At 39.4% G+C, this 26,525-nt stretch overlaps 1 protein-coding gene and 1 long non-coding RNA gene across 3 annotated transcripts; one reads left to right on the top strand and one right to left on the bottom strand.

Moving 5' to 3' along the window:
- The first annotated feature begins 1,135 nt into the window (after positions 1–1,135).
- Positions 1,136–26,525, top strand: LOC121909892 (short transient receptor potential channel 4-like). 2 transcript variants are annotated; one of them, XM_042430726.1, is made up of 16 exons: positions 1,136–1,206; positions 2,078–2,177; positions 5,301–5,530; positions 6,340–6,558; positions 11,006–11,146; positions 11,765–11,941; positions 12,742–12,942; positions 19,672–20,017; positions 20,350–20,489; positions 20,576–20,776; positions 20,898–21,019; positions 21,298–21,493; positions 21,594–21,788; positions 22,511–22,552; positions 22,946–23,035; positions 24,882–26,525. In XM_042430726.1, the coding sequence occupies exons 3-16, from the start codon at positions 5,372–5,374 to the stop codon at positions 25,572–25,574; spliced, it is 2,922 nt and encodes a 973-aa protein (XP_042286660.1). In that variant the 5' UTR covers positions 1,136–1,206; positions 2,078–2,177; positions 5,301–5,371; the 3' UTR covers positions 25,575–26,525. The 2 variants fall into 2 exon arrangements, with proteins under 2 accessions (XP_042286660.1, XP_042286659.1); XM_042430725.1 differs by lacking the exon at positions 1,136–1,206 and adding an exon at positions 1,497–1,784.
- Positions 20,686–24,849, bottom strand: LOC121909893. The gene is made up of 3 exons (XR_006099548.1): positions 24,125–24,849; positions 23,782–24,011; positions 20,686–20,773 (listed from the first exon to the last, which is right to left on the bottom strand). It is a non-coding gene; the product is annotated as an uncharacterized LOC121909893 (long non-coding RNA).

Below are 26,525 nucleotides of genomic sequence, written 5' to 3'. Positions count from 1 at the left end.
ATGAATAAAGGTCTGGTGAACCAATGATGGGACCGATGAAGGGTCACCACCCTGCGGTATAATCTGGAGCCTAATAAGAGAGATTTTATTAATGAAGTACTTTAATTCATCTTATTTTTCAGGGAAGGATTTGATCTTATGGCTGGCAGGGGAGCTGGTCACATGTTGAACTGCACTGAATAAAATTCTGGAGTCATGGCAGTTCTGAGAGATGAAATCTGAGAAATAGGATGATCTTGCTTCCTTAACTGCTATCTGATATATGCACATGTATTCACTCAAAATTTCTAAGTTAACTTGTAGTTTATTTGCCTTCCATGATTGCTCAGCCTTCCTACAGATGCACTTCAAAGCCCAAGTATGTTCATTAAAACAGGGCAGGGCTCTAGATTTAGCTTCCTTGTCTCTCAGAGGAGCAAAAGAGTATAAGATAGCTATACAAGTACTGTTAAAATTACCAACTAGCTCTTCAGTGGAAGAGACTTGTGAAAGATGCTAGAGTTAGTGGTGGTGGTAAAAGCCTCACAAAATTTGACCACAGACTCAGTGCCAAGGAAGCAAGATCTAAATGGGGTGCATAACTTGGAAGCAGAGACAGACAGGCTAGCCCTAAAGCCAATGATATTATGATCTGACATACCAGTGTCCTCTACAGCCAGGTCAACAGGAACAAAACCAGGTGACAGCACTAAGTCTAAAGTGTGACCCATGGAATGGGTAGAGCCACTGACAGACTGAATAAAACCAAATGTTTTGAATAAGTTCAAGAATTTCAGGATATTATAGTCACCTAAAAGCAGAATCCTGTCATACAGTGGCATGATAAGAGATAGAAGCTCTGAGAACTCTTGTAAATTAGCTGAATTTGGTTTAAGTGATCTATAGAGCATAGGGCTTTTACCTGTGACTAAAAAGCTGAGATATTCAAAGGAGGAATAACTTAGTTGGAGAGCATTTATGTTTCTTCTTGAGGATAACTGCTAGGCCACTTCCACGCCCCTATATGGCATTGCTGATTGAGATGAGTGGCCAGGAGGAGTTGTTTCAATTAGTGATGAAACATCTCCTTGATATAACGAGGTTATAGTAAACATTTCTAAGCAGTTGAAGAGAATAAATTCATGACAGATGACAGACTTATTTGACAGGGATCTTATGTTTAACAAACCAATTTGATTGGAACTGCTTGACTGAGTTGGTGAACAGGTAAACACTGGATATTAATTAAATTATTATAGTTACACATCATCACAGCTGGTCATTTTAAAATATGTTTTCACTAGTTTCCAGTGCAAATGCCTCATTTGTCGATCATGATCCCACAATAGAATAACCTGCTGCATAGCGTAGTGTTTCATGATATCAGTGCTTGGATACAGCAAAATTCTGAGACAAGTAAAGCTGATTGTGAAGCTATAGTTATGTAAGCACGTTAAGTAATTTCATTTGTTTGAGGAGAAATGTGATTCTGCGGCTGTATGTCTGGCGGAGTTGCTTGATCTTTTCCCTCTTGCGGTGCCACTGTGTTCAATGCGTCTCCAAGTGCGCACGACCAGTCTGCAGCAGCGCTCCGCAGACTGCCTGCCAGGCATCTGGCTGCTCTGTTTATTTCTGGAGGCGCTGCCTTTCCCTTAATCAACCGCCAACAGGTGGATAAGTCGAGTGGGCAAGAACATCGTTGAAAAATTACATCCTGGACACCGAGGGGGAAATTGCGGAACCAGGTGTAATTCAGCCTGGAAACTTCGTTGTTGCTTGATTTCGTCTCCAGGATTTCTTGCGCGGTGAGCTGAATGCGGTGTGTGTGGCGAACTGCGTTTTTTTCCCCCCCAAGTATGACCGAATGGAAGTCGTGATCAAAACTAACCGAGTCTGGATGTACAGTTGGAGTACTGTCAAGTCTCTAAAAACGAGAAGGGAGAATGCAGACTAGACTAAAAAACCAAGAGAAAGACGGACTGGAATAAGCCAACACATTAACAAGCAGGCTCTTCTTGCAGAGCCACACTGCAGTTTACACATTTGTGGGTCGCTTTATTAAATAACTTGACTTTGTTTGTTTGTTTGTTTTTTAAAGCTTTAAGCATCTGTTTTGTTTATCCTCGTGTGGCGACGGGATATTTTCCAAAGGAAGAACAGTCTCCCTCAGCGAAGTTCCAATGCCCAACATCCCAAAGGTTAGTTATTTGCTCCATTGTACTTGAAAATGTGCATCTTTTGTTTCAATAAAAAAAAATTCATGCTAGAAACTGGCGCATTGAGGGTCCCTCAGTTTGTAACTGAAGAAGGAACCCAGCAGGTACGAAGAAGAGTCCTCTCATTTTCACAGCCATTTTCATGTTTACCCCTGTGATTCTCTGGAACAATTATCACACACAAACACATAAATAAAATTGTTAAAATCTCACCTGTGAGCACACGCAGACGCCAGTTAATACAAATGGCACAGTCACATACCTGTTGGCTTTAATTAGTGAATGCTTAAAATTTTATGGTTGTTTTTCTCTCATTGTAAGCACATGACAGGCTTTTCTAAATGTGCTGCACTGTCTGCTGGAAAGCTCTTCTATGCTGTGCGTGCTGTGTATAATCAATACAACTTCTAGAATAGGAGACATTTTTTTTTGCTCCACATATTCCCTGCAAACGCACTTTTGTGGTGCTGTACTCTTTGTGTAACTAAACTGCTCAGATTTCTATTTTTAATTCAAAAGAAAGAAAGGAGGGAGTCTTCTGCACAGAAGGCTGAGTGTATGTGTGTGTTTCAATAACCGCACACTAAGATATCAACAGACCATCCATAGATCCTCTTGCAGTCTACTGATGTTACTGCATACTTTACAGTATAGCTGCTGTATTTTGTGTCATTAAGTTCACAATATCAACCCAGTGTGTGTGTGTGTGTGTGTGTGTTTATTGGAATTTAGGATGATACAACAGCTTTAAAAGCATAGACTAGAGCATATACCTTGCTGAGGTGACATCACCAATATAGCATGTGATGTCACCTGATATGTGACATGTGTCAAATAAGAACTACTTCTTTTGACCTTAATATCCCTGTAAATATATACTGGAACAATGACTCCTAAAATCACAGCAAAGACACACATACAAGTGAAATAAACTAAAGTGTGGGGAAAAAAAAAAATTCATCAGTAAAATCGAGTCCTTAATTGACCCTTATAATTTTACTGAGTCTGCCTTACTGTAGTACACACATTTCCTCTGTACAGTGCCTGCTTTTTTACTCTGCCTTCTCAAGATTAACGTAATTCAGTGGGGGTGACTGCAGGGTCCCCATGTGGCCAGTTCAGAGCTATTTTTGATTCAAAGTGAAATTGTTCCACCAAGGGCCATAGCATTATCAAACTAAGTCCCTGGATCTCAAATGAGGTGTGAAAATCTGCTACCAAAAGGGCTCTCCAGAAGGATAAAGTTCTCAGTGGAGCAAATCTTTCTTTTTATTAAGTTTTTTTTTTTTCATGGAGGGAAAATAAAGGGTATGGAGAACATTTCTACAGCAGTAAAGTGGATACCTTTGACTGTAAGAGGAGATGACATTTGACATCATTTAAAGGAAATGTTGCTGAGAAACACCAGCCGACAGTGAATTGGATGTTGTTCCTTCACTTTTGGTGTTATTAGCCTGAATTTCAGCCATCTTACATCTCTGCTCCTGCAGCACATCAGGCTGTGGGAATATTAGGGTTGTTAGTTAAAATCCTGAACAATCACATTATTACTTATCACCAGCTTTAAATAAATAATGCTCACTCACATAAGAAATACTATGTAAACTGGAAATATATCAAAATAACTCAAATACAGAGATTTGAGAACAATAGTCCATAGTTTTATTTGTAAAAGCTGTTTTCACATAAACTAATTGGGCTGCTGTGAGCATGCTAATCCACTCATTATTTATTAGATATAGTAACATAGCAGTAATGAGTTGTCCTGAGACAGTGGTAAGAGAGAGAGAGAGAGAGGGGAGCCTTAATCACTTGCTGCTTGAACTCCTTTCTTGTTTATATTTAGCCACGCACACCCTTTCCCATTTTATCAAATTTAATGTTATTACTCACCTGTCTTATTCTTCACCTTTTCCATCTCCTGCATCCCCTGTTCACTTATCCTCTCAGTCCCCTATGACTGTAAATCTTAAATATAAAGAGGTGTGAAAATAGCTAATCCCTTGTTTTTAAAGGAACTTTTTTTGTGCATCTGCTCAGTGGTGATAGTCGACTTATTGTTCATTCATGGTTGCACCATGTGAGGAAATCCAGATCCAAATAAAGGGTTACCTCATTTTTATGATCAACATTTCACAGTAACAGTTCACTAACACTACTTTTAATGTTATTTTAAACACTGCACATCTTCTATTCATGAATAGTATTTTATTATTACGTATTACGGTGCACTTGGGGGATCTCACTACTGACAGTTTCAAGTGACTCCAGAGATCTTGACTATTATCTTGTTAGAAGACGATCACACTGCGCAGTGTGACTGTCACTGTATCACTGTGAGGGCTTGTTTTTAAGAAGATGCGCAGGCAAAAGTGCCGCAAGTATCCTTTTGCTGTCACCAGGCAACCACTAAGTCACCTGCTGTAATCAATTAGCAAGCATCGCTAATGACATTAACTAAAGCTGCTGGCAACTCAAGAATAAACATCTAAGCATCCGTTTCAGCTGCAACACTGCAAGCCTGATGCTATCATGGTGTCTCTTGGTGAAGCAAGTTGTGCGGGAGCTCAATTTAGTATAGAATTACCGGATTAGACAACAGAGTAAACAATGTAGTGATGTGAGATGTTTTTCTACTCAGATATGTCTTTCATATCTTATCTTTCAGTGCATCCGTTGTTTCTCAAAAAACAACAAAAAAATGTGAGACATGCAATTTGGAGAAAATATGAGGCCCTTGTAGGGCAAAAGCACAAAATGCTCCTAAGTAACTTAAAACAGTTACTAAACAGTAAGTTCTCACTACTAAAAAATACATTCAATGCTTATCTGCATCAAACAGTAGTTTCAGTTTACTCATGTTCAATTTATAAAGTTTTAAAATTTGTAAATTTCCTTTATACTACAGACTTTTTTCACTAGTTGCAGGTATCAGATAGGTCATAGGTGGTGTTATGAATGGCGAGGGGTAAACTATCTGCTTCATGTTCACTTCCTTCCCCTTCCACTCGTTCTCTCTTTTTCATCTTTTCTGTCCTCTAGAAGGTGATAATATCAACAAGAAGTGCATTGTTCCTGTAACACCTTTGTCCCTGTCCCTTCTAGTGTAAACTCCTCCAGCCTGGCAGCAGCAGTAGCAGTGTTAGCAGGGTGCTGATAAGCTGAAGCCCGGGGAGATGTCACAGCTGTACTACCGGCGGACTGACAGCTCCTCATACCGGGACCGCATCCCGCTGAGAATTGTACGGGCCGAGTCGGAGCTGTCGCCCCTGGAGAAGGCCTACCTTGGAGCTGTAGAGAAGGGGGACTATGCTAGTGTCAAACAGGCTCTCGAGGTGTGTGGCTCTTGTGTGAATGGATGGATAATTGGTTTGGTAGGTGGATGAATGAATACAGCCACTGAAACTCTAAATGATGGATGGATGGATACTAAAGGTGTGATCTAATTGGATTGATTTAGAAAAAAATTGTGGGTAATGTGCAGCCATGATGATCATTTCCAGAAACATCTGGTGCCTTTATTTACCTTGACAAGAGTCAGACCTTTAGAAGACAAAATATTGCAAGACACCAGCTGTTTGGTAGTCCCACAGTACCTAGGATGGCCAAAATGTTGTTAAAAAAAGGAGAAGGTTAATCACATTATAGCAATGCAGTCAACAACACAATGCAAGGAAGCAAGGAAAAAAATAGTTGATAAAAATTTAACTTAAGCTGCAATTTATTAATGTCCTCTGTACAGATGACACTATGTGAAAGCCATTTGAATTTGCATGCCTAGCTTGTCCATACAGAGTTGGTGGATAAAGGTGTCACTGCTGCAAACAGTTTTCCAAAGTGGTCCCATCCTTATTTTTTCTTCTATAGACATCAGAAATCTTCTAGAGAGCAAATCTCTGTCTAAAAGCCCCATTATGCTGCTCAAATTTTGTCTTTTTAGGCCTTTAGCCTAAGGTATTTGCTAGTGTAGCCAACTAATGCCAGATATGGCCACCAAAGCTACTACTTAACTGCTACTAATAAAGATAATATTAGTGGGTTACCAGAATGTGATACTCATCAGTCCTGCAAACAAAGCCTCAAGACAGAACCAAACTCTGAAGACTTTGACTGTAAAAATTACTTTTCCTACTAATTTTGTCAGGAGGCAGAGATCTACTTCAAGATCAACATCAACTGCATCGACCCTCTCGGCCGCACAGCTCTGCTGATTGCCATTGAGAACGAGAACCTGGAAATCATTGAGCTCTTGCTGAGCTTCAACGTCTACGTCGGCGATGCCCTGCTGCATGCAATCCGTAAGGAAGTGGTGGGGGCTGTGGAGCTGCTGCTAAATCACAAGAAGCCTAGTGGTGGCATGCAGGTGAGGAGGGGACTGAGGGAAATGGAAGGAGTTTCAAATAAAGAGCACTTTATTCATGCCAGTGTCAGTGCACAGATAGGATGCAGCTGACAAGCCTGGGGGCTTACTTGTCGAGACTTGGGGCAATTGATGTTAACCTTCACTGCAAAAGAATTTTCATTTTAGTTTGAACCTTTTTTCCTGCAACTATACTGTATGATCATACATTTAGGTGTTTTGGAAAAACCTCAGCAATATATATATATATATTTTTATAGATTGGTAGCAATTAATCTATTGCATTTTGAAGGGACCTGTGTCAGTTTTGCTCCCATAACAAAAATCCCTGTCCTCATAGTGTTTCAAACCCTAGAGAACTGATCATTGATCATTGCTAAAGTCACGTCATTTTCAATCCAAACAACAGGGTACACAGCAGCCATCGGCACATTGGCTCACATGCCAAATCCCAAGAGGAATTTCAGATCTAGCTGAATGATAGTGTGCAGCATTAGCCAGTAAAATACATGTACTTGTTGTGTAACTTGTAAGCTGCATGCAGTTGCCTGGAGCTTTATGTGCCATCCAAAATAATGACCTAGTATTGTTGGCAACAACAAAGGCAAAAGCTGTCTTCATAAACTTTTTTTCTGTCATTTGGAGAGGGGACTGATTATGAGAGAAAATAGCATGTATATTTGTCCAAAGTTATAGTGTATTCATGATTCTTTTTTGTTAAATGTTGTAAGGATGCTGATTAGTTTGAGAACACAGCACTGCTGCTCATAAACAAATCCCTCCTTCTAGTTGATAAAAACTGTCCATTTAGTGCTTTAATTACTGTAATCAAAAACAAACACCTTCTAATTAATTTCAGATTGATGCCCCTTTTCCCTCCGCTTAAGGAGAGTTTCCTTTTCTGTTCCTGCCACACATGTACATGTCGGTACACTGCACACATACATGCTTCACATGCTTTTTCTCTCTCTCTCTAATCTCTCACTATCAGCAGTAATGCAGCATAAACCAGTCAGGAACAGATGTTTTTGGCTTCATCGATCAACTGAAGGGGAGATGTTATTGCTGTTCCCATTGTGTCCTGTGCATTTGGCTCTGATAGAATAAAGTAAAATAGTGAAAAAAAACTAAAAATAAAGGAAAAAAGAAGAATGTATAAGGCAGAAAAAGGGAGCACAAGCATTGTAGATATGAGGCATAAGATGAAGCGATAACTCAGGCTTGTTTGTTAAATGGATTTAGGGAGGACAGAGATACAGAGGCCAGAAATTTCCAGTCCATACCCCTCAGCTGTGAAATCTATCAGCTGCCACATTTCCTCTTTACCTCTTTAATGCCCGCGTAAGATAGTGCTCCTTCCCATCACATAAGTAGGTTTAGAAAACAGATAATTCTGGCGCTACGAAATCTCCCCAAGAGAAGCTCATTGATTATATTAAAAGGCTGTCTGGGAAAAGTGCATCCTAGCTATTGCCTGTGTCTTCTCCAAGACTTATTAATAAGGAGATTCATTTTGGGCTTTTCTGGAATTGTGCGTATTTGTCTTTCTATTTTGCTGGCTGTCAGAATGATGTGTTCGAAATAATCTCACAAGTGTTGTGGCTTATTTGTTTTCCGCAGAGGAGCGCACTGGATATCAGCTCTTTAAACAGCCTCATGTATTATCCTCTGAGTGTAGATATGCATCTGTCAGAGGCGCAAAAACTGTAGCTCACTGTGTTTCTCAATTAAAAAGGCCTTCCGGGGTGTTTTGTTGTTGTTTTTTCTTTTTTGTCAATCTTTTCCCATAGTCCGTTTTGCTCCTTGTTTTCTGGGTTACTGTGAAACCTACATAGCATGTGCACATAAAGACAGTTATGGAAGGGAATCCCTCTCCTTCAGACCTACATATACATATAACAGCACAATGTAATGTAAACATTAGCAAAGAGGTTTAGGTTATTTTCTGCAGTGTCATTCAAATATAAAACTGCTCAGTGTCCCATTTTTTACCGTCATCATCTAAACGTTTGTGATTGTGTAGGATGACAGGTGAAAAGCAGTGTGTAGGCTTAAAAAAGACCACACTGAAAACAAAAGCACAACACACTGTGAAGTCTCACACCCGGCAGATGCTAATGTTGCATTTTTAATCAATATGCGCATGGTGAATGCCTCTAATGTGTGCAACAAATATGTATTACACGGACGAGTGGGCTATAATTTCATTGCTTTTCTCTACTTTTATCACAACTTCACATCTACCAGCCTGCACTCCTCCTGCTCCGTGCCTGGGCACAGGCCAAGGATGTTTGATGTAGATTATTTGATGTCCCTCCTCCTCCCACATGGAAAACAGAGTATATAGCTTATTATATCACCCTCCTCTGCGAAATATGACGACTCTCAGATATGGCTTTATTCTACTCGTTGGAGTTGAGAGTAATCTATACAGGTAATTAATATCTATATCAAAAACGTGATAACAATTCTTTATTTTTAGTTCGGTAGAGTAGTGGTACAGTAACAGAGTTTCACTGATATTATTTCAGTTATAAAAAGCTACAGTACAGTAAATATCAGAGCTTGTCTTAAATGTGACTTGTACACCGCATTCACATCTACTGTTTGTCTCTTTTAGGCATTTTTTAGAATACAATGAAAACTACATATGGAACTTTGTAAGATATTAACATCGCTAAAACACACCAGAGAGCAACCACACCAACCAGCTGAATTATCAGTAATTTTTATTTTCATGCTTTCCGATGTGATTTTATTTCAGCTCCTTATTGTTATTACACACATGTAAGGAATATCTCCTGCGTCATAAGAAACAAAGACAGATGCGTTGGAAACTGTGCCGCAAACCCAGTTATCGTGCAACTCACATTAAAGCTGGAACGTGGGGCTTTTGTGTCCCCCTTCTGGCAGTGACAGTAATTACAAAAACACTGTCGACACGTGCTTGCACCATAGGCTCCACTGTAGCCTACTCCGTCGCCACGGTTGCAGCTGTAAAACGTGCATAAATTGTTTTGAGCACCTCATAACCCCTGTGAAAAGATTCATTTCACTATCATAATTTGATCCCTTCAGTCCGATAACATTTAGAAAGTCTAGAAGAGTCGTATGATTAAATCATTTTATCCCCATTCAAGTTAGCAGAGAGCTAACAATATGCATTCATCCGGCCAGTGCTGGAATGTCAAACCCAACACCAGATTAAAAACTCCTGTGAAATACAGATAGATTTATCTGGTGGTGATAGGCTTCATCAGCATTGTGTGAACTCATTTGGCAAGAGCTTGAATGTAACGGACGTCCATTTATATGTAAAAGTTCCGCACTGCAGATTTAAAGCACTCAAGTGGAGTGTTTCTCATGTGTCCCTTGTCACATTCGTTGTCGGCCTGTCACTGTGTTTTACTGTCACTTATGTCTTCTCATGTAGAAAACTGCCACTGGAAAGCTTCATGCTGCTTACAGATTTTTTGTGCTACTGAATGAGAACACTCGGTTACCTCTGAGAGATCAATATCAGCATATTGTGTGTTTGTTTTGTTCAGTATATTAAGATATTGAGATTTATGTCTGTCCCTTAAAGTAATAGTCAATTTTGATATGAAGCATTTGGATGAGTATGACAATTTTTATGTGTGTGAGTCAGTTTAGTCTATGAGTATATATAGACGGCCTCTTCCTTCAAACTACTGGTTTCTCCTATCTTCAACATTAGTCTTAGTTAAACTCTCTTACTAGAACTAGAGCTCTTCATTCCCTTCTGTCTTCATTCTGTGTCAAGCTGGTAAATGTGCCCTTACCTATCTCATGTTTATCCTCTAACCATTCTCTGACTATCTTCTCTCTCTCCTCCCCCTCTCTCCTTCACCACAGAATCAGATAATAGGCCTTCAATTAAAAGAAGTGAAAAGGGCCATCTTATTCCCCTGCAGCCCGCAGCCGTGTGTTCCTACTGACTGACATGGGAATAGCAAAACGGCTTAGCTGGTGTGGATGATAAGGGGGATAGGTGGAATGAGTTTCTCTCTGAGCATAATGATTCTCTCTGAAATACGTGAAATACTAATGCTTCTACTACACTGTGGCCTGTAGCCTTTGCAACAGCCTTGATAGGAATGGTATCTTGTGTACGACTTTGACCAAGGATGTAATTTCTCAATGGTATTTGAACAGTTTTCACTGCAGCTGCCAAAAGCCCCAATGACTGTTTTCTTGATCCTGGTTGTTCCATTTTACTCCACTGTAAGAGACCTGTGAACTGCACTCTGAGGCTCTGTGCTTAACCAAACCAATTACTTCTACTGTACTCTGAGCATGCCAGTTTAAGCCGACAGAAGGGGGAAAATGACAGCAATATATCACAAGGCCAAGGCCAAATGTCCTCCTTCTAGAGCTTCATTCAATACACATGTGATTGAAGTTCTTGTTCTCTTGTCTTCCCTGAAAGGTTCCTCCAATCTTATTGGACAAGCAGTTCTCTGACTTCACCCCTGACATCACTCCCATCATCCTCGCTGCACACACCAACAACTATGAAATTATCAAGCTGTTGGTGCAGAAAGGCGTGTCTATGCCGCAGCCACATGAGGTGGGTTGAACTGATTTGTGGTGTCAATTGCATTTGTGTTTTGCTGTTAGCAAAATCCTAAAATGTCAACAATTGTTCAGGGAAGAGGTTCAAGCATTTTTTGTAGCTTGATTACAGTGCATTTTTGACATTATCCAGTGGGGTTTTGAAAGTGTAGAAAGTGTAATATTATGGTATGCATACATACTATAAAGTGTTTGACATAAGATCTTATTTATTAAATGCACAATCAAATAATATAAAAGACAACAACAACATTTAAGATATTAATGTTTTCTGATGCTGTTCAAGGTTTGTTTACATCAGTAATGTTTGTAAGCACATGAGTTTTTTATATTATGATTAGTTGAGAAACATCAAAATGCTTCTTTTTTAAAATCTATAAACCAAAATTTTCAATAAAAGGTTTAAATATGCTGATAATTTATGGTCAAAACCCTGACTGGGTCAACTGGTCTGAGTACTAAATAAACAATGCTAAATAATATACCCAGACATGACACATTATTTACTTGACATAATAGACATAGTGCCTGCATCACTAGACCGGAGCATGATCTATAACTAAACACGGACGAGCCTCATTAAAATGTGTCCATGGTTTGTTTGATGTTGCAGGTGCGCTGTAACTGTGTGGAGTGTGTGTCTAGTTCAGACGTTGACAGCCTGCGGCACTCGCGCTCACGCCTCAACATCTACAAAGCGCTGTCGAGTCCATCACTAATTGCGCTTTCCAGTGAAGACCCCTTCCTCACTGCGTTCAGGCTCAGCTGGGAGCTGCAGGAGCTCAGCAAGGTGAGGACGAGAGAGCCAGCTAATAGTGGAACTGAAACATCATTTGGAACGATTTGATTTTAAAGAGCTGGAATATTAGCTGTATGTCGCATTAATTAACCTCTGCGCCCTGTGTGAGCTTTCATTATACCATTATGTGATATTCAATGGCCTGTCAATTTATTAGGCGGGCATTTCAGTATGAATATAAATTGCTCTTGCTAAATGTCATTTCGTAATGAAAAATACATGGGGGTCAGCTATGAAAATTTACAGATGTAATGACAAAAACTGGATCCTGGCCTGCTCCAGTTCATGATATTTCCAGCTTAAATTTATAAAACCTGAGATTCCTTATTTCACTGAACCTTTCTAGTAAAACTAAATACAATAATTAATCAAAATGAGAATATTTTAGATGCTTTAATTGAATCAGAATAGAAACATTTCCTAACAGATGCACTTTTCATCACACTGTATTATTCTCTGTGGTTTTGCTGTTACCAGAGACTAATTAAATACATTTTACATGTACTTCAGTTTAACATTGTTTGCACTGCACTCTTCCCGTTTTATTTGGAGATGAAAACATCTCTATCGGTCTGGAATATGAGATGAAAAGCAATTGAAAACAAGTAAACAGTTTGAAACAGCATCATGATGCAAAAACACCCAGAGGCAAAATTTGATTCAACAGTACCACTTTCTAGACATACTTGTAGCCTGAGATTTTCTTTGACTTAGATTCCAGCTGCCAGTCTCCTCTTCCAGAACATTTGGTGATATCTGTATTCTGTATACACTCAATCTTAATCTTTCAGGTGGAGAACGAGTTCAAATCAGAATACGAGGAGCTGTCTCAGCAGTGCAAACAGTTTGCCAAGGACCTCCTGGACCAAACAAGGAGTTCCAGAGAGCTGGAGATGATCCTCAACTACAGAGATGACATCAACTTATTGGAGGAAGAGGGCAACAATGACCTGGCAAGACTCAAACTAGCTATCAAGTACCACCAAAAAGAGGTAAGCATGATGCATATTAGAGCATAATGTTAATATTGATCATTCATAAGCCTAAAAGCATAAAGTCTAAGGTATTCAGCTTATGATTACAGACTAATAAATAGCTTTCTGGGTGGATCTGATGGCAAAAGCTGTGAAAAGATTGGCAGTGTGAGTGAATGAGTGCTGCAGTTTGAAATCTGGAGTTAATTTGATTTTCACGCTGCCATTATATCACAGTTAAAACAAGGGCTGCAACTAACGATTATTTTCATTATTGATTAATTTGTTGATTATTTTCTCAATTAATTGGTTACTTGTTTGGTCTATAAAGTGTCATCAATGTTTCCCAAAGCTCAAGGCGACGTCCTCAAATGTCTTGTTTTTTCCCCAAAGATACTCAGTTTACTATTTAAGAAAACTAAAGAAAGCAGAAAATATTCACATTTGATTAGCTTGGAGCAGAGAATTTGGGCATTTTTTTCTTTTAAAATGACTCAAAACAATGAATCAATTATCAAATTAGTTGGTGATTAATTTTCTGTTGATCAACTAATCGATTAACCGACTAATCGTTGCAGCTTTAGTTATAACACACTCATAATATATAAGAAATCAAATCCATATTTCTCCTTGATTCTTCTCCCATATCCTTTTTTTTCATCTCTCTGCTATTGTTTACTACATTATCTTCAGCTTGTTATTAGATTTCAATGCCACCTGCCCCAGGCAACACCCACTGTACTGTATGTTGTCTGGTGGAGGACTGCCAAGCCTCAAGTTTTTGCTGTACCAAGCCAAGACTAAATGTCCTCTCAGAGGTGCCACTGCCAGCCAAGATGAACTGGTGTAATGACATTGGATTAGCATCTGGTTCTTTTTCATCGATGCCAGACACTGGTTTGGATAGGACCTTATCTGTTTTCTGGCAGGTCACACAGATGACAGATTTGATCAGATTTGAACAAATGTGTTTCATTTTTAGGAATTAAGGTAAAAATTAAATGATAAATGTGATAGATATGATTAACGGTTCTTATGTTTTGGAAGCTGTTGCTGGACTTCAGTGCCACTGGTTTAAACATACATACTCTATAGTCTGTAATGTTTATTGCTGAACATATACTGTATATCTGTTCTTAATGCACTGGAAAAGCAGGTGATAATTAAGTGTTAATTACTTTCACAGTCCAGTTTCAGTTCCCTAGAGAGTAAATTGAGCTGTTTCATCCAGCAGCTTTGTGGGACATGAATTGCATTTTAAACACACAAATAATTATGAAGGAAAATGGCTCAAACCTGATAACGCCACAGCAACACTCCCTTCTACAGTCCACTGATTTCATGGTTTTGTTTCTATTGTGTGATAAATTGTGTGATTCTTTCAGTGGGTAGAGCCATGAACAATTAGTATGCAAAAAAGCTAATTTAAAGGTGCATATTAATGTTGTATACACCATGGCTGTCTAGGATGGTTAATAGAGTTTGTCTCTAATTTGTGTAGCATTTCTTCTTCGAATGTAGATGTTGAACTCAGTGTAACTGATGAGTAATTTCTTAGTTATGGCTGTAATCTCTCTACAATTATCTACTTTTACTATATATTTAGCTGGTCAAAAGAAAACTATCAGAGAATCATATAACTGATGCAAGAGCCGTGTTTTTCTGGGTTGAATGGAAGTTGCAGGAATCCTGGTTTTTGATAAAGTTGTTAAGATATGGAGGGTGAAAGCGTCCTCAGGCAAAGGGTTAAATAGATATTACACCGCAGAATTGTTCCACTGAATATAAAAGTGAAGCAGAAATGATGAGGAAGCAGACACATTACTCCCAGGAGCCACTTATAATTCATTCAGCTGTCTTTTGCTGGGAGCTCTGCCTGGCTGTCAGAGCAGATGCACTTTTGTAGGTGTCTCGATTTATGACATGGCTTTCTCCTTCATCCATACAGTTCTTGCACATCAAGAGACACAGATTGGCAGAGCATGAGCATGTTGAGTCACAAAAGGACAATTGGGAGTAATGCAAGTGCACAGGTGGACATGATGATGGACAGTCCCAGTTATCTTACCCAACCTGTCTATTGTTGGCAGTAAATCTTTCATAGTACACACACACACTCTAAACAACCTCTGCTACAACCGTCCCACCACTCATCTCCTCTCCACAGGAGTGTTTTAATTATCCAGGAGTTGTCCCAGTATGCCCTTCTCCTGCATGCTATCTATAATACCCTTCGATCGCACTTGGACTTTGATGGAGGACAGTGTGATGTGCGTAACAATCCACCCAGCTGCCCTTTTCAAATGATAAATGTCCCAGCCAACTAGACTTGTTAGCAGTCATTTCAAGGTAAAGTTATTCTGCTGGAAACGCTCATTCTGTTGCGTTGGCGGTAGAGGGGTGTGTGTGTGTTGTGAGAAGGTATTAAAGAGTGATTGATTAATGTGAACTTATACACTGCAAAAAAAAAACCCCTCTTCAGTCATGTTTGTCCCTAACTATGTCCTTTAAGTCTTATTTTCCCAAGATAAGGGCAAATTTTTTCTTGTTTCTTGTTTTCAAACTCTCATTTCTAGTTTCGAGTTTTTTACTTGTTTTAAGAGAAATACATTCATGGGACTCATAAATCATCACAGACTCACTTCAGACAAAGCAGGCTTGATTTACTGGATTGATTGTTTGCAGAGTGTGTGGTAATGAAGTTATGTAGCTGCTGGTTGTAGTTTTGTAGTGCGTGTAGAGGCACAGTAGTCTTGTGAAGGGAGCTATGTGAAATTAAATAAATTAAATTATTACAGTTAAATATAAAATGCCACACAAACACCTTATTTGGTGTTTGTGTGGCATTTGTGGGATTTTTCAGACAATCCTAAGTAAACTATTACTTGATTTGAAGAAAGGAGAGATGAAATGTGTAAAGTATTACACAAGTTTTAAGATTTGACATGCAAATGAGAATTTGACGTTTTGCTGCAGTCTCTTGAGAAAGCACGATGATATCTGTACAGTGTAAATGTTCGCGCACACACGCATACAGAGGTATTTATAGGGATTGCTTTGTGCTTGTGACAGATAATCTTTAAACCAGACAGGGTTTTGCTCCCTGCAAGGCATTGTGGGCTAAGTGGACACTTAGATGGAATGTGTGATTTTTTTTTTTTTTTAATAGAGCTGGCTGTTGATGAGTGGTGCGTCATGAGGAGCATGTTTTTGACCCAGCTGAACACTGAAAGACAGTTCTCACGTTAACCCTCTTATGTGTGTAAGTGTGTGTGTGTGTGTGCACACTCGTTCATGTCTTTGTATTTATTCTTGCATCTGTGTGTGTTTTCCGACTTTGCAGCCGCTGTGCTCCCAGGGTTTAGAAAGGCAATTTATAATGGCCTGAAGAGAAATCTCCACAGGCCTCCCGTTTAAAGAGCTGAGCTAACAGAGAAGTCTGCGCATACAGCGGGAGGCTAAATCAGATAAATATTATCAACAACACATTATCCCCTTTACCACTCTGAGTATCAACAGTGGATTACTCTCTTTTATACCGATATGTTTGTATAAATGTAGGTGAGTACATTGAAGATTCAAAGTGTGAGTGAAAACAGACTGTCTCTTAAATATTTGAAATTCTCAGAGGCACCAAGGGAAACCTATCAATTTTACATGCTGTAGTTTGACATTGCCCCCTTGTGATATCTCATAACAACTGCAATTCATTATTTCAAGTTGTTTTTAATGTGTCAATTAAACAAGCATGATAAATGTTATGTCTGGAGTAAAGCACCATTAGGTCTTGTTTCAGCATTCCACTGCAACAATTACCTGTTTTCACAAATCATTCTTCAATGCTCAGCAATTTTCAGCCTTCAAATTGTAGTTTTCATACAACAACAATCTCACACTATTTCCCTTTTTTTTTCACTTGTTCCAAGAAATTTCAGGAATAAGTGAACTTAAGTTAGATATCTTGCAGTGTTTCTATATACATGCAATGCAAGAATAACACCACAGATTGAAAACCAAATCATAAATTTACACTGTGGAAATACTCAGAATGGATACCCTTTCTATGTGAATGTCCCTGCAAGCAAAGAAGATCAGATTGTGCAGATAATCGTGGCAGATTTTGGCTACAAAAACCAGCAAACGTGTAAATTTATGGCCTTTCAAGAATGAAAAAGTGTTATGGAGACTGTTATATGGAGAGAACTTTATTCTTCCTTTGAAAAATATTTGAGATAATCAATTTATACTTGTGAAAAAAACTATGGTTTTCACATCCACTCAGTATTCATCCGTATTTCAACTGTTACCCAAGCAAAAACATAAGCATCTGAAAGTTGTGTGATTGTCAGTGTGTGTCTGTGAAAGTGGAGAAGAATTTCAGCAAACCTTTTTATGTTTTTGGAAAGCTGCAGGGGAATGTGTCTTCACAGAGCAAGAAAGCATCCTCACCTGTCACTCAGTGATGAGTACTTTCCTAGCACTTCTGGACAGTTGAGTGCAGAGTGGATACTTCCCTGATTGGACTTGAGACCAGGAGGGATTCTGCTTGAGTTGTGCTTGTGTGGACAAGCCACCTAAGGCAACTATGACAATTTACCACTTTATGTAAGTGATTGTGACAGTGGAAGGGAGGGTGCCATAACACAGGTGGTGGACATGTTTGAACCTTCTCATCCAGGAAACAGAAATAGAAAGAAAACTTTGTAGAAAAGTATTTTTGTGTAGTAAATAGAACTTACAGTCAAGGAAATTGAAAGTGGGGATTCAAAATGGGGTATTTAGCAGATTTGTTTTATGTAGGTTGGTGTTAAATAAAGGAAATTAAGTATTTTAGCCTCTGTCATTTTCTCCTGCCATTGAAGCCAATATATTTCTGTATATGTTCAGCAATTTATTAATGTATATTTATTAACGTAAATTGTTTAGCTGTTTTTTTCTTACTCTATATAACCTGCTAAAACATCTAAAACATGAGTGTGAATAAAATCAGTAAATACAACATTTTTACTTAGACCAAAGATTTCCCCTATAAATTAACTGATTTGGGTTTGAAAAGTAACTATATTACTACAGTCCATGTGCTATGACAAGTAAATTAACGTGGATACATTTCCTAATTATAACATTAAATAGCTTAATTGACCTCATTAGCATCACTCTCTGTGTTTAATATATCATGCTGATTAAGGGAAGACATCAGGCAGCTCAAGTACCTCTTGCTTACTGTGATTAATGAGGAATAATACTCTGACAAGCAGTGAAAGATGTAAGCTAAAAATTTTGTTACTTCCAGTACACCAAATTAATTATTAATTCCATGTCATCTTTGTGAATTGGACACTCACTTGTGCCCCAAAAGTCCAAATACCTGCTACAAAACAATTGTGATAAAAGGGATTGAAACTTTCTTTAAATAGACAGAATAAATTTATAGCTGCTGCTGCTGAATTTAAAACAATGGCACATTTTTATTTCATTATTTTCTGAGCTTTCTAAAGTACTTCATTACAAGACTAAGCCTGCACCCACGGGTCTGCTTCAGTCTTTCGGTACAACTTAATGAGGTTAGATATTTTGTCTATAATAAGGTTCATGCTCAGAAGTCTCTCTCATTTGGAAAAAGAAAGGGTATTCCTCTTCTCCACTCAGCCATGTCTATTCCCTGTATGCATTTCCTCTCAAGTTTTTAGTTAATACTGTCATTGATATATGGAAATATGAGCCACCTCACACTCCAACTCACAGGATCTCTGGTTCCCATGGTAACAAGACTGCAGAGTTGGTGAATTGGCACCCACCGGTGCCGGTCGACACTTTGACTCTGATATAGTGGCTCAACGTGATATTTCACAACATTTTATGTGCTTGCGTAAGTGTGTTTGCATGTGTGCCCATGTTGTTAGATTCATTTATATGAGTTATTTTTATGAGTTATATTTTTTCTTTTTGTAACAGGAATGTATCCCAGACAGCTCTAGATTGTCACCAGATGGATGGCGTTGATGTAGCTTCAGTCCATTTGGCTGAGGCAGTCCCACAGCACAGCTGCGGTTTTGATGCATTGATATTTTGGCCTCACTGACTATTTTAAAACTGTACTCTGTTACCAAGAGGTGCATGGCATTAACTTTGGAAAAAATTGCCTTGGGATTTTTTTTCCACATAAGGTATTGATCACACAGCAACACAAAACATCAAGCAAAAGAAAAGAGGACAAAATATTTCCCACATGCTGATTTATGTTACAAAAATGTTAAATCAATCTTGTGTGTGATTTCAGCTTCAGATGAAGGTCCCATCATATCCAGGCATCTCAGAAAGAAGTACTTTATTCTCTCAAGAAAATCAACAAAAAAATGCAATGCAATCATCTAAAAAACATGTTTCTCCAGTTTCTTGAAAACATGTACTTATCATATATGTAGTAAAATCTTCTCTTGAAGTTTTGATATTGTGAAAGAATTAAATGATCCTTTTTAATGACTTCACTGCCTGTGAAGTTTTGCCATTACCTGATCCTTATATTCATGTAATTGCCCACACATCTTCCTGCTACGTTTGTGTTTGCTCTAAGCTGCAGGTGCGTGTGGTCACTAGGGCATCATGTTCTGCGTTATGCCATTAAATAGCCTCAGGTTGTTGTTTCCCAGCGTGCTAACTTGTTGGAATTGTACCTTAGATGAGTGTATAAGAGGATCAAACAAATGCAAAGTACAACTCCCCCCTCTTTTTTCTTATTTCTTCAAGTTTGTAGCGCAGCCAAACTGCCAGCAGCTGTTGGCGTCCCGCTGGTATGATGAGTTCCCCGGCTGGAGACGGCGCCATTGGGCAGGGAAGTTCTTCACCTGTGTCTTCATCGGCCTCCTCTACCCCTTGTTTGCTCTGTGCTACCTCATTGCCCCTAAGAGTCGCTACGGCCTCTTCATCCGCAAGCCTTTCATCAAGTTCATATGCCACACTGCATCCTACCTGACCTTTCTCTTCCTGCTACTCCTCGCCTCGCAGCACATTGTCACCACAGAGCAGGACAGGCAGGACAGGCAAGGCCCCGCACCAACCACTGTGGAGTGGATGATCCTGCCCTGGGTGCTGGGTGAGTTAGGACAAAGGGTGCTGAGATAGATAAGACTGGTTAAGTGAAAATATGATTAGTGATTGGTTGGCATGATTAGTCGTCTTGATGTATGAAAATAACACCATAGGCAAAAAGAGGAGATGTTCAACTCATCACCCATTTTTTAAAAGCTTGTTTGTTGTCATTTTACACAACTTAATTTCTGAAAGATCATGTTATCTCCTTTAGATGTTGTTGGATTTATGAATTTATTTACTGGAACTCTCAAATAGCTGCCAGAAGGTATTTTCTGTGTCAGTGGTTTAAGGTTATTGATTGAGCACATGATCAGACAATCTCTTTATTTCTAGGATTCATCTGGGCAGAGATCAAGCAGATGTGGGATGGTGGTTTCCAAGACTATGTCCACGATTGGTGGAACCTGATGGACTTTGTCATGAACTCTCTATACCTTGCCACCATCTCCCTCAAGATTGTAGCCTACACTAAGGTAACCAGTAATCTATGAATGGCACTAGAATAGACATTTGTAGTGTGTTCTCACTTTATCTGTTCCCCATCCTTTGTCCTCTTCAGTACAGTGGCAGTAAACCCAGGAACCAGTGGGAGATGTGGCACCCAACACTAGTAGCTGAGGCAGTGTTTGCCATAGCCAACATTTTCAGCTCCCTGCGCCTCATCTCGCTGTTCACAGCCAACTCTCACCTGGGGCCACTGCAGATCTCTCTTGGGAGAATGCTTCTAGATATCTTGAAGTTCCTCTTCATCTATTGTCTGGTAAACACACAAATAACAGCACACAGGCAGGGAATATAAGCACATAGGCAGTAAATATGACAGACACATATGGATTGGCTTGAATAATTGCATCCACAATGCACACACTGTCTTTCTCCAGGTCCTGCTGGCATTTGCTAATGGGCTGAACCAGCTGTACTTTTACTATGAGACCAAGATGTCAGATGAGAAGGGCAAATGCAAGGGCATCCGATGTGTGGAGCAGAATAACGCTTTCTCCACGTGAGTTCACATGAATCTTAACTTGCATGTGGAATGTAGCTGTGTGGTGGTGTGAAATTGGAACAGCACAGAAACAAATATATATTGCTGTTACTGGTCGCAAAATGTGTGAAAACTTTTAAAACATTTTTAGTTACTATGACTAAAATTTATGTTTTAGCTGAAGTTCATTTCATTCCATCTGTCAATTGACAAAAATTTCACTCAACAGTGACAATACATCATATTTATATGAGTAACTTATAGACAATTTTACAACATTTCTCTTCCCCTGGCAGGTTATTTGAGACCCTGCAGTCTCTCTTCTGGTCTATTTTTGGTCTGATCAATCTGTATGTGACCAACGTGGACGCAGACCATCAATTCACTGAGTTTGTCGGCGCCACCATGTTCGGCACCTACAACATCATCTCACTTGTAGTGCTCCTCAACATGCTCATAGCTATGATGAACAACTCCTACCAGCACATTGCTGTGAGCACAGATCAAATATACTGCGAACAAAAAGTCAATAGATAATGTGTCTATACAACACAAACTCTACTTTTCTAATGCGCCCTAACCTTGATTTCAGGATCATGCAGACATTGAGTGGAAGTTTGCCAGGACAAAGTTGTGGATGAGTTACTTTGAAGAAGGGGCCACCCTTCCAGCCCCGTTCAACATCATTCCCAGCCCCAAGTCATTTTGGTACCTCATGTGCTGGATTAAGAAGCAAATCTGCAAGAGGACGAAATCCAAGCGCCCTGAAACCTTTGGAACACTTGGGGTAAGTCTGATGTTAAAACTTTTATGTTTTATTTGTTTCACACAGACAGAAAGAAGATTGAGGAGTGAACCTCTGAAACAGGAGTGTGAGTAGAGATTTGTACTAAAAGCATATTCATAATCAAGGTCTAGAGAAGTGCTTTTTCATTTTGTCAACCTAAACACAATACCCCAGCATGATATTCTCTAATTAGTGCAGCCAGTCATTTTGTAAGAGCGGTAGAACTGAATTAATTAGCAGCTTTTATGATAATTGATTATTCATTTCAGTTACTGTAACGAATAGAATTCCAAACATTATCTGCTTCTCAAATGTGAGGATTTGCTTTTCTCTATCATTTATGATAATAAACTGAATATCTTTGGGTTTTGGACTAATGGTCGGATAAATAAGGATTTTCAAGACACCACCATGGACATTTTTCACTATTTTACATCAATCAATTGAGACAATAACTGGCAGATTAATCAATAATGAGAAGAATTGTTAGTTGCAGAGTAGAATACATTTTTCAGATGATAGAAATCTCATTTTAGAGCAGAGGTTTTTTTACTTTTTGTGTGATGCAACACTGAGGGGCCACATGTAGTGACACACAAACTATAAAGTTTAAAAATACAAATGGGTCTTACTGTGAAGAAATACTAACTATGTTTTGTTTTTTTCTCCCATTTCCTACTCTACCTCTAACTTAACCTCTCTTGCGTCCGATGTCTGTGCAGAGGCGAGCAGCAGAGAACCTGAGGATAAACCATCAGTATCAGGTAGATGTAGTCTCTTTCAAAGCAAGTGTGTGTGTGTGTGTGTGTGTGTGTGTGTGTGCGAGCACGTAAGTGACGGATCATCAACATTCTGCTCTTCGACTGGCTTTCTAAATTTTCAATTTCAGTCTGTCAATAGAATACTTTTGCGGTGTCTCATCCAGTCTGACAATTATGCTCAGTGGAATGTTCATCTCTGTTGTTGCGGGGCTATTGTAGTATTACTACAGGAGATGTAGCTTTAAATGTGTTTTCTTTTGTTGATATATGTGTTATCTTCTTCCTGACTGATTGACTGTGAGTATGGTATTGAGGTGACACTGTGTTTCAGTGTTACAAAAGGTTATTGTCCTCAAAGGCTGCCCTGTTTGTGGCATTTTTTTTCCACTGACATAGGAGGTACTGAGAAACTTGGTGAAACGTTATGTGGCTGCCATGATCAGAGATGCCAAGACAGAGGAAGGCCTGACTGAAGAGAACTTTAAGGTAGGCTTGTTTCCAACAGAGAAATAATAAGAATTAAAGCTGCTGTAATCAATATTTCTATATTAACAATGGATTACATGTGTATGTACAAAGGAGTTGCTTTGTAGCTTCTTTTAGCTCATTGTTTTGGTATTTGGGCCCACAACTTTACTGTTCTATCTCACACAGGCTCCGCCCTCTACTGGACACAAAACCAGTAGAGTCCAGTAGAGGGCAGAACCTGTGCTTAGAGAACTAGAGTTACAATATCATAACCTTTGTTTAGGTTCACTCTCTATGCTTTCATAGTGTCGTTTTGGTCATAGCAGGCAGCTGTTTTCAGTGAAAAAGCTCTAAAAACCCACTGTCAGCTTCGTACGAAACAGACAAAGTGACTAGCTGGTTAACACAGTGGAGCATTTGGCTGTTAAAGAGCCAGATATTTTTCTGACAAGATGGTTGAGACCAAAAACAGAGCTAAAAGGAGTGAGTCAAGGACTTGCATTCCACACACCAAATGAATGCTAATGTTGCTCCATGTAGCTCCATGTTGCTGGATGTGTAAATAGGCAACAGTTTGCTAATAAGTTCGCCATATACCATATAAAAGGTGATGGCACTGTATGTCAGTGTTGTGTTTACAGCTTGTTTCTGCTGTCCCCAAGTGGCCAAAAAAATAAGTTTGGTACGAAGATCTGGCATCTTGGTTTGTCAGTAACAAAAAAATATAAAGAATTAAAAATAAAAAAATTTCAAGTATAACTTACGTTTTAAGTTTTGGTGTTTGGATTCCAAAATGCAGAGACAGAGGCAAGGACAGTTCTTTGGGTGTTTATTGAAAGAATAATGTCTCAATGAAAAAAAGCCAAAGGGTGGAGGTGGTGGCTGAGGGCTGGCTGCATTGCAGGTGAGGTGGCAAATTGACCAGGAGATCTGCTGAGGCTGAGCACCAGAAAAACAGTAGCACTGGAGACTGTAGGTGAGGCACACCTGAAAACTATACTCAGGTCAGTCCATATTCTAAATAACAAAAAAGGATAACTCAAAGAAGCTTGTGTAAATCACAAGAAGCTCTGAAGAACAAGGGAATTATCAGGGACTCATAGTTACCGACTGCAACGGGATAATCTGGCACAGGAGTGGTGTCTTGACCAGGCTTTTATGGCAGGAGTGATTAGCGATGAGCACCAGGTGTGCCTCATAGTGAAGGCCCCACTCAGCCAGCCACACCCTCAGCTGCACACACACTGCCAGGGAGAGAAACAGAAAGAGGGAGGGGGAAAAAGAAAACACAGAACATCCCCAAACACAAAACCAAGCACCAAAACAAACATCACCATGACAATAACACCTTCATGCAGATATTGTCACTTAACATCTTGTTTTAAATATTGTCAAAATTCAACAGCGTGTTGTTTGCCAGCTGCGCTCTATGTGCATCGAATGACAAACAGTTCAACACCACCATTGATAGACAGCGACAGGCAAGTGCACCGTCTCAGTACCATGTCTTTCTTACACAGGAATAAAATAAACATAAAATAGACACAACAGTCTACAACACTACAAGGCCTATCAAATACAAAATAGACAGTGGTCTACATCACTATATGAGGCTTATTTAAACATAAAGTAGACAGTCTATAACACCACAATTAGCAGTTTGTCAGCTGTGATATGAATCTTCCGAAAAGCTGCCTTATCAAAATGTTCTAGTATGCTTTGTGAAAAAAAGTCCACTTAGAAATTGAAATTGAATAAAAACTCAGCAGAGTGCTCTGCAGGTACCAACCATTGACACTAATAGTTCAATGAAAAGCATTAGTTAATTTAACAAGGGAGCTCACTTTCTGCTTTGCTCCTTCAGGAGCTGAAACAAGATATCTCCAGTTTTCGTTACGAGGTGATGGGCATGGTGAAGACAGGAAAGCCTACTCTACAGGGGGAAAGAAAGGCCGGTGGCAGCACAGTGGAGTCCAGTCTTGCTTACCCCAATGCCTTGCTCAAGGTATCTCCCTGTCCACCGAGCAGCCAGTTGAAAAGCAAACTTAACCGATTCAAAATCACCACATCCATCCTCAAGCACTGCAGTTCTACAGCCTCACCCAGGCCACCTGAAGCCTCCAACGGTCTACCTAACGGACTCTTGAACCTGGTCTCTGATGAGAGCTCTGGTGAAAAGTCAAGCCAGAGAAGAAACTTCCCCAAAGATTTCACTGACTTTGGCTTGTTCCAGAAACGCCACAGGGGTAGCAACGAAGCCACGTCAGGAGCTGGAGAGATTTCTAGAAAGATGTACTCTTTGTCGGAGGAAGCAGGGGAATCTGTGGGCTCAGATGGAGAGGAGCAGGACAAAGAGCACACGGCATGGAGTAAGGATGAGAAAGGACTCTTGGAGATGGAAAAGAAGGAAGAGGCTACAGTGAATGAGGCCCCAAATGAAAAGAGCAAGCAGGATGGTGGAGAAAAAGAAACCAAGGACAAAGACAAAGAGTGTGCATCCTGCAGTGACTCAGTAGCTGATGAATGTTTTTCTGGGTCATCCAGAGAAGACGCGTAAGCTGTGACAATACATGAACATAACTACAGGCCAAGTAAATGCTGGACTGAGGACAGAGAGAATGACAATCAATGTGAGCTTCAAGTGAGGATAGCTGTGTCAGAAATGTAAGTGTTATTGTTTGTTTTGCAAAGAGTCTAACTTTTCCAGTTATTACTAAATTAATGATCAGCTTTGATCTTTGGAGACTCAGGGAGGCCTTTGGTTTAAGTGTTTTTAATGCTGTTATATTAGCAGTGGGGATGCAGCAAAGGTGAACGGAGCTCTGTGTGAGCATCACGAGGATTTAGATTTTAGGATAAAATCACTTCATTATCTCCTCCCTACAGACGATGGGAAAATAATTATTTCCTGAAACTGATAATTTCCTCTTTTTTTTAATCGACGTATCCATCGTTCACCATACTCTCTCCTTCATCAATCTTTCTCTACCTCTTTTCCTTTCCTGTTTAACTGTGCACCGCTTAACTCCCTCCCCATCCTAATTTCACTAGAGCAATAGATGTATTCTGTGAATCTCTGCCTTACTCTGTCTGTTTCTGCACTTTACACACTTTACACTGGCATACAGTATCTCAAAGATGTGCAAAGCTCTGATCATGCAACAACAATTCTGTCAATGTTTTTCTATGCAAAAACCTGGGATTGTGATTCTTGTACATCGTACATTTAACACTGACAGTTCATGACAAGTATTATCATATGTAAGGTACCATAGAGCGTGACCGACTGGGAGTCAAAAATAATGGGAGACATACAATATGAACACAGCCTATCAACCATTTAAAGCTACGTATTATTCACGTTTTATCACTCCTGCAGAAAATAAACTTGTTATTTTAAAAGACTTTGCTGTTTTTAAATGGTACCTTTAGATGTCATATTAGTTTGAATGAATGATGTTATAGAAAATAAAACATAGATCAAAAATAAATGTAAAAATACACTCTT

Source organism: Thunnus maccoyii, chromosome 13, assembly GCF_910596095.1.
Source record: "Thunnus maccoyii chromosome 13, fThuMac1.1, whole genome shotgun sequence".
Taxonomy (NCBI): Eukaryota; Metazoa; Chordata; class Actinopteri; order Scombriformes; family Scombridae; genus Thunnus; species Thunnus maccoyii.
Note: the sequence above shows the minus strand (reverse complement) of the source record. Positions and strands in the feature narration are given on the sequence as shown.

Excerpts from the sequence above, each read along its gene's own strand:
- LOC121909892 (XM_042430726.1), top strand. The coding sequence starts at position 5,372 with ATGTCACAGCTGTACTACCGGCGGACTGACAGCTCCTCATACCGGGAC. Across the intron at positions 5,531-6,339 it reads GTGTCAAACAGGCTCTCGAG|GAGGCAGAGATCTACTTCAA; the intron begins GTGTGTGGCTCT and ends TAATTTTGTCAG. Across the intron at positions 20,490-20,575 it reads AGATTGTAGCCTACACTAAG|TACAGTGGCAGTAAACCCAG; the intron begins GTAACCAGTAAT and ends TGTCCTCTTCAG.